This window comes from Emys orbicularis, chromosome 3, assembly GCF_028017835.1.
Source record: "Emys orbicularis isolate rEmyOrb1 chromosome 3, rEmyOrb1.hap1, whole genome shotgun sequence".
NCBI lineage: Eukaryota > Metazoa > Chordata > Testudines > Emydidae > Emys > Emys orbicularis.
In genome coordinates, this window is record NC_088685.1 from 156,959,588 (window position 1) to 156,973,921 (window position 14,334).

General features: G+C 39.6%; 1 protein-coding gene across 2 annotated transcripts in view; it reads left to right on the forward strand.

Moving 5' to 3' along the window:
* The window catches only part of BABAM2 (BRISC and BRCA1 A complex member 2), a 304,684-nt gene that overhangs the window by 43,660 nt on the left and 246,690 nt on the right, over positions 1–14,334 (forward strand). For both annotated transcript variants that reach the window (XM_065400929.1, XM_065400928.1), the window contains exon 3: positions 528–604. In XM_065400929.1, coding sequence (XP_065257001.1) covers positions 528–604 — 77 coding nt within the window. The remainder of the gene's footprint in view (positions 1–527; positions 605–14,334) is intronic.

The following is a 14,334-nucleotide window of genomic DNA, read 5'->3' on the forward strand; positions in this document are numbered from 1 at the left end:
GCTGTGAATTTTTACTTCATTTAAATTCACATTGCATCTCAGTTTCTTCAAAGATAGAGACAGGGAGTACAAGTCTGTTGTACTGTTGAGTAAGTCAAGGAGAGCTGTTTCTGTACTACATGAGTTAGAGAGTTTGGTGGGTTTGGAGGCTGTTTAAAGTATGTCATTGTGAAGTTTTTCAAATCAGGGAGCTGTTTTCCCGGGAGATCCTTTGGTGCTTCAGACTGGTAGAGAAACTGCTGTTTACTGGGACAGGTCTTACCTAGATGTCTCAAATTTTTGTGTGAACTTATGGATGGATTGAATGGAATGGAATGAACTTCCAGCATTGTGGCTTACTCCTCCCTCCCCACTTAATCTTTTTCTTTTTCCAGAAATGTGAGGAGAGCAGGACGCTATCAGCCTTTCCATAAGAATTTCCACTATACCATCTGGGTAGTGCTCGCTCATTTCATTTGTATCTTGTTAAGCATTGTTACTGTCTATCACTATTGTTTAGAAATTCCTTTTCTTGTTTTCATTTTTAGCTGTACCTCTTTGACGCCTGGACCCAGCTGTGATCGGTTTAAGTTGCATATCCCATATGCTGGAGAAACACTCAAATGTAAGTTAAAGCCATTTATATCACCCATTCTCTACTTCTCTCAGCCCGTTTTATGTCAGTCACAATGCTCTGTGCTTACAACTTAATATTTCTCAGTGTTTCAAACTTTGCCATTTTATCGTGAGTCTTGTGATATTTGGTGTCATTTTAAAGCTCCAACTTCTGGAGTCATGTGTGTGACGTTGTGCAGTCTATATGGTTTCATAAAAACATAATAAGAAGTGAATATAATGTAACTGGGATAGTTTTAGAAAAATATGTGATAAGTGATAAGTGAATATAACGTAACTGGGATATGCTTCATGCAAAAGGTCTCTTGTAAGGTATCATTACAAAGCTTATAATCTACTGAGTATGATCATCTGATTTGTATAAATGTACCACTCTTGTATCTAAAACTAGAAATATGAAATATAACTCTGAGGGCCTATTGTAATTATGTAAAGTGTGGGCCATTAATGATGGTTTGGAATCTTGATGACTCCCATTAACAAGGATCATTGTCTGCAGATGGCTGTGTTTACCTGTTAGTCTTCTTGTATATGTGTGTGCTGGCAAGGGCAATGAAGTCTTGCAGTGACATGAGATCATGTCACCTGAACTGGAATCCATCTTTAACCTGGTGCTTTTCCAGTGTGTGTGTGTGTGGGGGGGGAGGGGGGGTGGAAACCCAGAGGGACAAAGGGTTCCCGCCTTATGCAAAAGATATATAAAGGGGTGGAAGAGAACAGAGGAGAGAGAGGAGTCATCATGAAGAATCCCCTAGCTGTCACCTGAGCTGGAACAAGAGCTGTACCAGGGGAAAGAATTGTGCCCAGGCCTGGAAGGTGTCCAGTCTGAGAAAAACTTACTGAAGCATCTCTGAGGGTGAGATTATCTGTATTCAGTTTGATTAGGCATAGATTTGCGCATTTTATTTTATTTTGCTTGGTGACTTACTTTGTTCTGTCTGTTACTACTTGGAACCACTTAAATCCTACTGTCTGTATTTAATAAAATCACTTTTTATTTAGTAATTTACTCAGAGTATGTATTAATACCTGGGGGAGCAAACAACTGTGCATATCTCTTTATCAGTGTTATAGAGGGCGAACAATTTATGAGTTTACTCTGCATAAGCTTTATGCAGGGTAAAACGGATTTATCTGGGTTTAGACCCCATTGGGAGTTGGGCATCTGAGTGCTAAAGACAAGCACACTTCTGTGAGCTGTTTTCAGGTAAACTTGCAGCTTTGGGGCAAGTGATTCAGACCCTGGGTCTGTGTTGGAGCAGACAGGAGTGTCTGGCTCAACAAGACAGGGTGCTGGAGTCCTGAGCTGGCAGGGAAAACAGGAGCAGAGGTAGTCTTTGCACATCAGGTGGCAGCTCCCAAGGGGGTTTCTGTGATCCAACCCGTCACAGTTTCCATAGTTTCTGTGGGAATATAATAGCTCCCTCATGTATCACCTACAGAGCTCTGTTTTCAGTTCATTGAGAGATTGTTTTTGAATGCAGAGAGACCAGAGTTGTTCCTTATGAGGGAAAATTTCACAAACAAGTGAGCCGTGTGCAAGGAAGTAGGCGTACAAAGTGCATAGTGGTAAACACAGGTAGTAAGCCTAGGTTTGGAAGAGTGTGCCTGGAACTGCCCTTATTACTTATCTTTGTGGGATGTGCATTGAACTTTGGTATCAAGATGGAAATGCCATCAAATCAGCTTTTCTTCATTCACCGTGTTTCCAGTTTCCATGATTTAAAAAACCAAAACAGCCAATACCTGCATATAATCATGTTGTTAACCTATACACTGATTGAATAAGGAATGTGATGCAAATAAGTATTTTGTTCAGACAAATTGATTTTTTAGATTATTAATAATAATTGATGAACTGAAGTGTTAATTCTTCTCAGCATTATGAGTTTAAAAATGCTTATGAATCATTCATAGCATAAAACAATATTATGGCTCACACAATAAAGATTTGTGCCAATGAGCACAAGAAAGGGTTAATAATATAGAGTTTAATAAATAAGTCTGTGACCACTATGGGGGAAGCCTGCCACTGTAGGCAAGCAGAAATCTGTAAAAACTCCCCGAAGTCTGTTGCCAGATCTGCTTGTTATCTTTACAAGTCAGAATAATTCTGCAAAGGAAGATTGCAAAATCTGGCAGTAGAAAAGGGTAGGCTGAAATGGTCAGGATCTCCTGTATCCAGGGTATCGTGCCAAACATAGGCTGAAGTGTCTGGTTCCTTTGTGGTTTGTGCTACATCCTCTTTGCAACAGATCAGGTTTGTGCGGATCATCAATCATAACTGCTGCCACAATGCAAAGACCCTGGTACTTTGTCCCAATGTGTTGAAAGCGGTTGGCATACTTATTTAGGGAAGTACAGCTGTACAGTCACAGTCTTGTTTTCCAGAATATCAGGAAGCTCACAATTGTTACTGTTGTTGCTTTCCTCCTTGAAAAAGGGGAAAAAATGTACTTGTAGCAAATTCAGTAGGTGCCGGCCAGCAACTTAAAGTCATGTTTTTGACAGCTTTGGTAACATTGAGCAGCTAGCAGTTCATAATGGCCTTTCCTATCATTTTAATAATTTTCTTCAGTTTCAAATGGGGATTTATTCTGTCCTTCAAATTTCACATTCAGTTCACTTTTGCTTTTTGCTTGCTGTGGTGTTCTTGGAACATTATCTGACACCAGCCCAAATAAGGCCTTGGGGATCTCCACTGTTTTTTACTTCATTTAAAAGAGGCTTTTATACTGGAGAACACTTTGTATTATATGAGGCATAAATATAAATCAATTTGCCTATATTGCATATGTATTTTAATAAAAGATTAGTAATTTGAAAACTATGTTATTTTAAAGAATCATGGACAGTCCATCTTCTTCTGACGGGGAAATAATAATTTTGTCTTGTTGTTTTTATGATCATGACAGAGTGGATGCCTTAATGGTTTAAACGTCAGGCTTAACCTCCTTATAATTGTGTATTAAAGTCATAGCGGGGTCATCCTGGACCTTCATTCTTCCAGTGTTCTATGGTGTTCCATTAAACTCCACAGTTTGGTATGATAGCGTCTTTCAGCTGTGACCTTAAAATCGTGGTGCTGTCTGCTTTGCATGGCTGTTAAATACCCTATGTCAGTTTTCACAAATACCATTTTTTCAAAAATAGAGGTTTGCCTGATTGTCCTTGGTCAAAATTCTAGTCCCTATTCTAGTATAAAATAAATGTCTTAAATATCAGGTAACATAGAGGCTGCTGTACTGATTACATTATTAACTTTCATATTTATTTCAATTAAAAGACTAATTTTTGACTCTGAATTCTGTGTGTATAATGCTTGTTTTTAATTAGGTTATCTCCTTTTTCCTTGAAAGAAAGAAAGAAAATTGTCCTCTTTTAAAATGACTGTCACATCTCATTGTTCCCAGTGAGCATGAGGCTATTGGCTGCCCTCAGTTAAGATGTTTTTTCAAAATAGCCACTTCCTCAAATTGCTCCTGAAGGGAATGAAGTCAAGTTGCTCTCAGGGATGACGATAGGCCCTTTGTCCTATCAGGAGGTGGAGAGGAACACTGTGAGGAGCAGCTAGGGTGACCAGATGTCCTGATTTTATAGGAATAGTCCCAATTTAGGGGTCTTTTTCTTATATAGGCTCCTATTACCCCCCACCTCCATCCCGATTTTTCACATTTGCTGTCTGGTCACCCTAGGAGCAGGTGAATGGAGGCAGTAGCCATCTTAGCTAATGACAGCCTATGACCTTCTTTCCACTGAGAAAAATGGGAGATTGGGAGGGCAATTTAAGAAGGGTAGCTGAACTGAGGGCAGTCTTTTGCCTCGGTTCCATTGACAATAATAGATGACAGCCATTTTGAAAGAGGACAGTTCCTCATGGAATACTCTGAACTAGAACATTACTTATTCAGCCTCTTTCATTTATGAAGAATAATGGAGAAATGACAATTAATCCTAAATTTTTTTTCAAATGTAGCCTATGCACAAGGTTTCAACTATATGGGAAGTTTTGAAGAGTCTGTGATATTCCCATTATTAACATAATTAGGTACAAAAACAGTCAGATAACATATAACAGGGAGACTGAATCCTTGCTTCAAGGGCAAAACTCTGCCTTAACTCTGGAGCTGCAACTGATGTCTCCATAATTACCAACTGAGCTACCACATATGCCAAGTACAGGGCAACTTCTTGTTCTGAAAAATTAATTATGGTTTGAGAAGAAGTGTTCACTGCGAGCAGGTTTGTTAATATTTTTGTTGGGTTTTACCTTTATGAATGATCACCATAATTCTAGTATTTCTTAATGCCCTGTTTTAATTATCAGTCCCCGGATCATTGTACTTTTGCCTCATTGAATCCTGTTTTTGTCTTGTTTCTGATTTTTTTTTTTTCCACTCAAAAGCTTTCACTATTTTTCACTGCTAAGAAATTCTGATAGAATTTTCTTATATGCTGTTCACATTTCTTTTTTCAGGCGTTGTGCCTCTTTGTCCTTGAGTGCTGTCATCTGGAATTTAACGGTGATTAAACAATGTGTTGCCCTTGTTATGCTACCGTTCTTCTCTGTGGCCTCTTGAACTACAGTATTTTTATCTTATTCTTCCTGATTTTTCACTGTTTTTATGTGAGTGGTTTACAGATCTGAGCTCTACTCTCACCACTTCATTTCTCTTCCTTTATTGTGAAGAGCATTTTTTGTCTCCTCTGAATACTAATTTTTCTTTTAAAAATTTTTTTCAGTCCGATTTCTGTCTCACTGCTCCTTATTCAGTTGAATCACAGAAACTAGCGATGGAAATACTAGTGGGTCACCCAGTCTATCCTGCTCTCACCAGCCTGTGCAGTAACGTTCCCCTCAGGACATGTTATAGTTCTGTATTCATTCTTTCCCCTAGTGCAATAGGCTCCTCTTCTAGTTCTCTTTGGCTTGTTTCTTCAAGGTGGGATCCTATGTTATTCATTGCTTATTGGTTCTGCAAAACTGTTTGAAGCCTCTTGATACGTTTTTGCCTCTTTACTGATTTATTTGCTTATCTGGAGTTATTTTTACTTTAGATCCTCTTGTTTACCTAAAGTCGTAAAAGTAAGTTTTCAAGTTAAAGTATGATTTGAAAGATTTCCATAATTAGGCTGCAGCATGTTTTTCTAGTATTTTATATAAAGCTTTGAATATTTTTCATCAGAGGTGGTTAATGCCTTGCTTGAGCTTGGAATAGGCATTGAGTTCTTAGTTCCTGTATAGTTAGCTCAGTTGGCAGGCTTCTTCTACTTGGGGATACTCTTTCACTGTCTATTAAATCTCGCCACTGGGAATCTTCCAATAATAGCCTAATTTTTTCTTTGCTTTATTTCATCTTATTTCTGGTTTATAATCACTGTTCCATTCTAAACAATCATTCTCCCTCATTTCTATCCCTAGCATGCCCTTGATTTAGATGACATTTTGACTTTTCTCTGTCCACAATTTCAGCCTTCCTTGAACAAGTAAACATATGGCATCATCTTTCCTTTTTTAAGCCAAAGGCTGCAGACAGTAGATTATTTCTTTAAACAAGAGAAATATTCTTCAAAACAATTCCACCTCCTTTTTTGCTGTCCTAGACTTGGACCTCCCATTTGCCTCCACGGTATGTATCCCCTTCATTCAACTTACCTCCTTCAGTGTCTGACTCTACTTATCATTATTCTGCTCCATGTCTGGTGAAATCCTCATCTATATCTTCATCTTCTCTTGCTTTGACTATTGCTTCTCTTTTCTTATATTCATAGCAATTACCAACATCTTTGGAAATCTGCTGCCCATCTTGACAGATGAAAGGAGACATGACAAAGTTGGTCCATCAGTGCTGCTTATCAATGGTATAGGGAAAGAGCCCGATGTGTGATCAGCAAACCTTCCTACAGTGGATACAGGTCCACTCACCAAATGGTGGTTGAAGCACACTCTGCTTCCCGGCTCGCCTGCGAACCTCAGCCTGGGCTCTCTGATGGCTCTCCGCAGTGACTGCACCAGCCTTAACCTGGCTTCTCCAAACTGAGCGATTGTGGGTAGGATTTTCCCAGTTGTCAGTGGGAATGCTGGATTTCTTGAGTCCTTGCTTGACCTTGTCACTGTATCGGAGCTTTGGCCTTCCTCTGCATCGTGGGTGGTTCTTAAGTTGGTCATAGAGCACAACCTTTGGCAGACAATCTTGAGGCGTGCGTTCCTCGGGTCCCAATCAGCAAAGCCTGTGAACGTCCAGCATAGTCTGCATAGACTAGTGGTCCCCAAACTGTGGGGTGCAGCCACCTAAGGGGCACAGAGGAATGTTCGGTGGGTGCGGCAGGGCTGGACCAGCCCTCATGGGGGCAGGAGGGAGTGCCACCCAGCCCTGCTCCATCCCCAGCTCTGCTGCAGTCCCGGCTTCCTCTCTGTTCCTGTCCCCAGCCTTGGCCCCTGGCTGCGGCTTCACTCCTGGCCCTGGTCCCAGTTCTGCCCCCAGCCTTGGCCTCCTTACCCCTGTTCATGCCCGGGGGAGGGGGAGCAGAGGGGGGCATGGCTGTGAAAAGTTTGGGGACCACTGGCATAGACCGTAGGCCAGTTCTATCAAGGATCTCATTATTGGTGATCCGTTGGTCCCAAGTAACATTTCCTACCTTGTCACATTTCCAAACGAATACAGCCACCTCCACTGGCTCCCCATTCACTTCAGGATCTAGTACAAAATTGCTCTTATTTAAAAACTCTACAAGTATTTGCTCCAGTCTGTCTCTTATATCTTATCACTGTTCCCCCCTCTGGTTCTCTGGCACTGGCTCTATTTCTCTTCCTTCACATAATCTTAGCTATACGTTTTGCACCAGCAGCTCTTGCTATGTAGAACAGTGTTGCTGTATCTTATTTCTCTTCCTCATCAACTCTTCATCTATCTTTATATCTCAGCTGAAAATACATATTTCTTCAATGCAGATACCCTCTTAATTTATTCTCTCTCTCCTCTTTATTTTAACTTTGCAATAGATATATTAATTTAACTCTGCAAAGGGTTTTCAAACACATGTTATATAAAAGGTGAAGTTGATTTTATATTGTGTTTATATACAATAAAGTGCAGTTACATTCTAATCAGTGACATTGAGGGGCATGCAATGATTTTTTTTGTATCACAGTGATGTCCATATCAAATTTACTCACTTTACAAATAAAACCATGTTTTCTTAATTGCCAGTCAAGCTGTGTTCTTTTTGGCTTGTTCAGCATTGTTAGTAATAAAGGTTCTGAAATCAAAACTTTAGCTCTGTTGATTCTAATCTGCTTTTAAAGGAAGCTCATTCTCATATACCTGTATTGGCTATGTGATTTGAATGTTGTTTTAGTAATTGAAGTAAACACTATAACTCTTAATATAAAGAGAGAGTGGATCTGTTGAGCAATACTGTGCCATTTCACATAGTCACTTCTGTAGCCATAACCACAGTTTAAATATTTGTACACAATTATGAGTTATAACTGAGATGCATGGAAGTGAAACAGTTTAAAATGTATTGCAAACAGTGCTCCTCCTTTTACAGTTTCACTTCAATACCTGCAAGGTGTTGGTTTTTAGTTTTAATTTGAGTGAATTTGATGTGGGGAAAAGGGGGCCTGAGTGACAGCTCTGCAGACTAAAATCCTCAGTTTCTCCACAGGACAAGTAAATTATAGGCAGTGGAAATGCAAGCTTCCCCTCCATGCTGATCCTCTCCTTTAAATAAATCCTGATCTGGAGGGGACCCATGTACGAAGGGGTTGGTGGGAATCTCAGTCTCTTAAGTTCATTCACTCCTTGACCTCTGTGCAGACAGCAACAATGATGATAAGTATTTTAGTGATGTGTACCCTCATCTGTTAGGAAATGGTGTGAGAACAACCAGTTCATTTAATGAAGAGTAGCAGACCACTGTCTCATAATAACAAGGTTCAGTCACTACCTATCTGGGCTGAATCCTGCACTGAACACTGAAGTGTGGGCACAGAGATTCACAAGTGTTTCTCAGTACAGAATTTGGATCCTAGGTATGAAAAGTTCTGTGTTCCACCACCAATCCCCAGAACTACACAGGCTGCAAAAACACAGAGAGTTTGTATATATGCTCTCTCTTTCTCTTTAGGTTCTCTTGTTTGCTTCTGATTTAGAAGTGCTGAAGATTGGTTGTGTAAATCAGTGTTTTGCTTACTTGGGCTGGGTGATGTTCTAGCATTCTAATTGAGTATGGAAAAAGCTTACCAATTAGGAAGATGTTTTAACTGCAGATTTGTCCTTCTACTTTACAAATCCCACAAAAAATAACATATTTCAAGAATAAAGAATGTACAAATTTCTTACACGTATTATATCAAGTCACTACTCTAATTAGTTGTGGTATCATTTTTCTTAATAGCAAGATTAATAGAGTTTAAGGCCAGAATAGACACTAGATCATCTGGTCTGACCTGCTGTAAATCAGAGGCCATTAAATTTCATCCAGTTATTGTATTGAACCCAATAACTTGTGTTTGACTAAAACCTAATTTGTGTTTAGCTAAAGCATATCTTCCACAACATCAGTAGTACGCAGTGTTTTCTGCTCATTAAGGTACTTACACATGATAATCAAGTCACCTCTCAATCTTGTTTTTTATCACCTAGACAGATTGAGCTCTTTAAAAATCTCACTGTAAGGCATTTTCTCCAGCCCTTGAATAACTTTTATGGCTCTTTTTTTGCACCCTCTCCAATTTGTCAATGTCCTTTTAAAATGTGGAAACCAGAACTAGATGCGGTATTTGAGTATCACTCTTGCTATTGCTGTATACGGGGCAAAATCATCTCACTCCTCTCCTGTATATATATCCAAGGATCCCAGTAGCCATTTTTGCCAGAGCATCGCACTAGAAGCTCATGGAGTTGCTTGTCCAGTATGACGGCTAGATCCTCTTCTGAGTCACTGCTTTCCAGGATACAGTCTCCCCAGTCTGAAGTTATAGCCTGCATTACTTGTTCCTAGGTGTATAACTTTCTGGTGTCTGCATTTGGCATGTTTTGTTTGAATGGTCCCAGCTTACGAAGTGGTCCAGAACTCTCCATATGACTGCCCTGTCTTCATCATCATTTACTACTCTGCCAATCTTTGTGATTCACAAATTTTATCAGCAGTGATTCTGTATTTATTTATTTATAGAACATTGATGAAAAATGTGAAGAGCATCAAGCCTAGTATGTGCAGAACCCCATTAGAAACGCCTCTCCTCAGTGATGATTTCCCATTGACAACTACCTTTTGACATTTGTCGATTAACCAGTTCTTAATCCATTTAACGTGTGCTTTATTGATAATGTATATTGCTCATTTTTAAATCAGAATATTGTGTGGTACAAAGTCAAATGCCTTACCAAAGTCTAAATATATTACATCTATGCAGTTACCTTTATCAACCAAACTTGTAATCTCCTTAAAGAATGAAATCAGGTTTGCTTGACAAGACCCGTTTTCTATAAAACCACGTTGATTGTCATTAACTGTATTCCTAGCCTTTAATTCTTTATCAGTTGAATCTTGTATCGCTTTTCCTATTATTTTTCTCAGGATTGATATCTGATTGTTTGGTCTGTAGTTTTCCAAGTCATCCTGTGTGCCTTTTTAAAATATTGGCACAACAATAGCACTCTTCCAGTTTTCTGGAATTTCCCAGTATTCCAAGATTTATTAAATATTATCATCAGTGGGCCAGAGATTCTTGGACGCACGTTATCCGGGCCTTTGATTTAAAAATGTATCTCTCTAGTAGATGATGTTTAACATCCTCCTCGGTTTCTAATGGACTCAAAATTACTCATCAGCCTCATGTGATACAAGCACATCATCCTGCTTTTTTTTTCATATACAGAACAGAAATATTTATTGAACACTTCTGCCTTTTCTGCATAATTTTTAATATTTTTACAGTCTCCATGTAATAATGGGCCTATGCCATTCTTAGGATTTCTTTTGTTCCTAATATATCTAACCCCCCGCCCCCAATCCACCTCCTTATTGTCCTTAGTCCTGCAAGCCATGGATTTTCCCCTGATGTCTTTAGCTTACAATATCACTTTTCTACGCTTCATAACTTATAATTTATATTGATTGCCATCTGTTCCCCCTGTTTCTATTTGTTATGTATTGCTTTTTTATTTCTAATTGCTGCCTTCATTTTGCCACTCAATCAGGATGGGCTTTTAGCCAAAGTTGTCCTCTTTCTTGATTGTTGTATTGTAACTTTTTAGCCATCTAATAAACTTTTCTTAAAGAGTTCCAAATTTTCATTCATATTTTTCTGTCTTAAAATTTTCCTCCCAATTAATTTTGTTCATAATTTTCCTCAGCTTTGGGAAATCAGCCCTTTTGAAGTGCCAAGTATACATGTTACTGGTTGTGATCCTGTGTTTGTCCATATTGAATATAATCAGGTCATAATCATTGTCTCCTAGGCAACCATCAACTTCTTGTCCAGTGATTAATTCATCTTTATCCATCATAATAAGGTCCAAAATAGAGTCACCTCATGTTGGACGCTATACCTTTTGTGCTAAATTATCTATAATTTTTAGAAACTCTAATGATCTAATGATGACTGCATGTGGCTTCTAGCATGTCTTCCAAACTGAAATCCTCCATAACACAATTTTTCTTTTAGACTTCTTAGACAGGTGCTTAAGGAGTAATTCATCCTGTTATTTGGCTTGATTTGGTAGTCTGTTACAGACCCCACCAGTACCCCCTCCTGGGATTTCTTAGCACATAGGATTTGAAAGCTTACAAATACGTTTTTCTGAGTTACCAATAACCTGTTTAGGAAGGATACAGGGGGCAGTGGTGAGAGGTGGCACCCTACATTAAAGACACCATAATTTCTTTTAAACAGTGATCTTTAACATTCCAGTCATGCAGATTGTCCCACAAAGTTTCAGTAATGCCAATTATATAAATTTTTTAAATGAGAATTTCCAGTTTCTCTTGTTACTCATGGTATACGAGCAACTGAAAAATGTATTCTCTTCATGGTCTTTGACACACTGATTCAATCTGCTCTTGGCACACTGAGTTTGAGTTTGTACTGCATCTGCCTCCATAGCACCCATCTCTTGCATTATTCACTTTCCTGGCTCCTGCAGCTAGTCTCCATCTGAGAAGATTAGCACCCATATCTGTGAGACGCAGATTGTTCTGTTTGTACAGCCCTGTCTCCCTCTGAAATGTGGTCCAGTGCCCACAAAACTAAAACCTTCAACATCACACCAGTGATGCAGGCAGGGGTTTAGCTCCAGTATTTTCTGCCTTCTCTCACTTGTGGGACCAGAAGGTTGTCTGAAAAGATCATTTGGATGTGCTCCCTTCCAAGATCCCTGAAGTCTTCTATAATCTGTGCTGTTCCACACAATGCTGAGTCATTGCTTCCAATATGTATCATCACTAATGGAGAACTACTTCATAAACCTGTCCAATCTTGCAGTTACATCTCATATTTTCATTCCAGGGAAAAAGCACACCATCCTGTTTTCCTTGTGTCACTTGCTGAATTCTGCACCCACTCATCTTAATATAGAGTTACTGTTGACTGTGGTTTGACTTCTTAGGATGATTGAAGAATACCTTGTGGTGGCTACTTGCTTCATACTGCAAGGACACCCAGCATGTATGTCCCCTGCAGCTTCCTGTTCTGTTCCTCTAGACACAGGTTCCTTGGCAGTTGACTTTGCTGAGTATCTGATTACGTGAAGTTGAATGCTTTCTGGCTCTCTTTCCTCTCTTAGTCAGAAATTGCCAGTCTGTTTCTTTGGTTTTTACTCTCTCCAGTTCTCTTAACACCAGTCCCTCTTCTTGTGGTGTCTGCGGCAACAGTATTGGATTCTGGTTGTCCAAGAAGTCTTCATTTTCTTGGATGCTGGGCAGCGCTGAAACTTCCACTTTCAGACCACATCTTCTTCTTCAGTGTGGCCACTAACTTGCACTTCATGCACCAGGACTCTCTTCTATCTTCCAGCACAAAAGAAAATCTAGCATGTCCAAGGCAGGTCACATGAGATGTTCCTTGTTCATATTTGCCACTTGGTGTAGAGCCATACATAAAATGGAAGAACCAAACTTCCTTCAAAACTCCCCGTTCACCTGCTCAGGAGTTCACTTGGCACATGATTTGTATACTGAACCTTGCTGCTCAGCTCCTTCCCCTTGCTACCAGGGAGGCATTAACCACTTGAGACTTCAAACTGGGGGGCTGATCATAGACCCAAATGTCCCAGTCCCACAACCCTCACAAAGACACAAACAGCTGTCTCACCTGACCTGTTCAGAGGCCTACAGCCCAGCCTCATGACTCCCATGGAGTACAAATAAACAAATGGATACACTGAACACATTACTCCTCAAGTGCCTTTACCTGCAAGCACAAGATTGACAGCTATGACCTCCAAAACTTTCATTAATAATTGTTTTGTTGCTGTGGAGTCGTCGTGTCAGTTGGTGCTTATATTATCCAAATTCATTACTGATCCTTAAACTTGCTCTTGATTCTGAAAGTGTTTTAAAACTGATAGTATGAAAGTGACAGTTTTCTTCTCTCTCGCTCTTCCGCTCTCTCTCAAAATCCATTTATAAAATGAGTGTATGATTAGTAGGTAATGCATGAGGTATCACTAGCTACTTGAGACATTGAGGGTGGTCTAATGGCAGGTACAGCATGCTGCCACACAGAGATGTTGGTTCAGGTTCCAAGAAACTGAGCTAGGTACAGTTTGGAGGAGTTGGAGGCAGCAAATTCAGCTATTCTGGAGAAAGAATACATTGCAATGCTCTGTTTGAACCCCTCTTCAGGTGACTCAATAGTGGGGCTGACAGACTCCATAGAGGGACCTCTTCAAATGTGCTCTGTGTGGGGCTTTTGAGTGCGGAATTGGATGAATGTTTCTTTAGGAGTATACACAGGGAGAGCTGAATAGCAGAGAGAGATTAAATCTGTCATGCAAAGGTGAGAGCAGAATTCAGCCCTCTGTTTGTTGTAGTACAGAATAGGATAAAGATGAACATTAGCTTTAGCATTAAACTTTATTTTTCTTTGTTTTCTGGGTTTAAGTGAGACTTCTAATATTATCTGGCTGTAATTTTTCATGGCTTGTTTATAATAACTAACGTCCTTGGTCATAAGAAGTTAATCACTCCTGACTTCATGTAGTCATAAATTGGTGTTTCTTTAGTCCCTCTTGTAAAAAAAAGTGCATCATGTTAATTCATTCTTCCACCGCAGCTGTTCACAAACTGGTCTGTTGAGTGTTTGTTGGTCATCCACAGAGACGATTCCATTCCTTTTTTAGATCTGTTAAATTGTATTATAGAATCTAAAAATACATTTCTAACGTTATTTATCCATGTAAGTAATTTCTATAGTTGCAAGAGGCATGATACAGTATATGATTGGTCCCCTTCTTTTGTTTGCAAACATGGGAGGGATGGGCATGCACAAGACTATCTGCCTAGTAACATGTGATCCACATTATGGAAAAAAAAATTGAGAACTATTTTACCTCATGTTGTACCTTTCTTGTACTTAGGCTGGATGACTGGGTGTCCCCTGGCACTCCCATAGGCAGCACCTATGGGAATGGGTCCTCCCATATGAGAGGAACCCCTGCCTCAATAAGTGATTTCAAGAGGTGCCTGTGGGGTGTGTCTGTCTTCCAG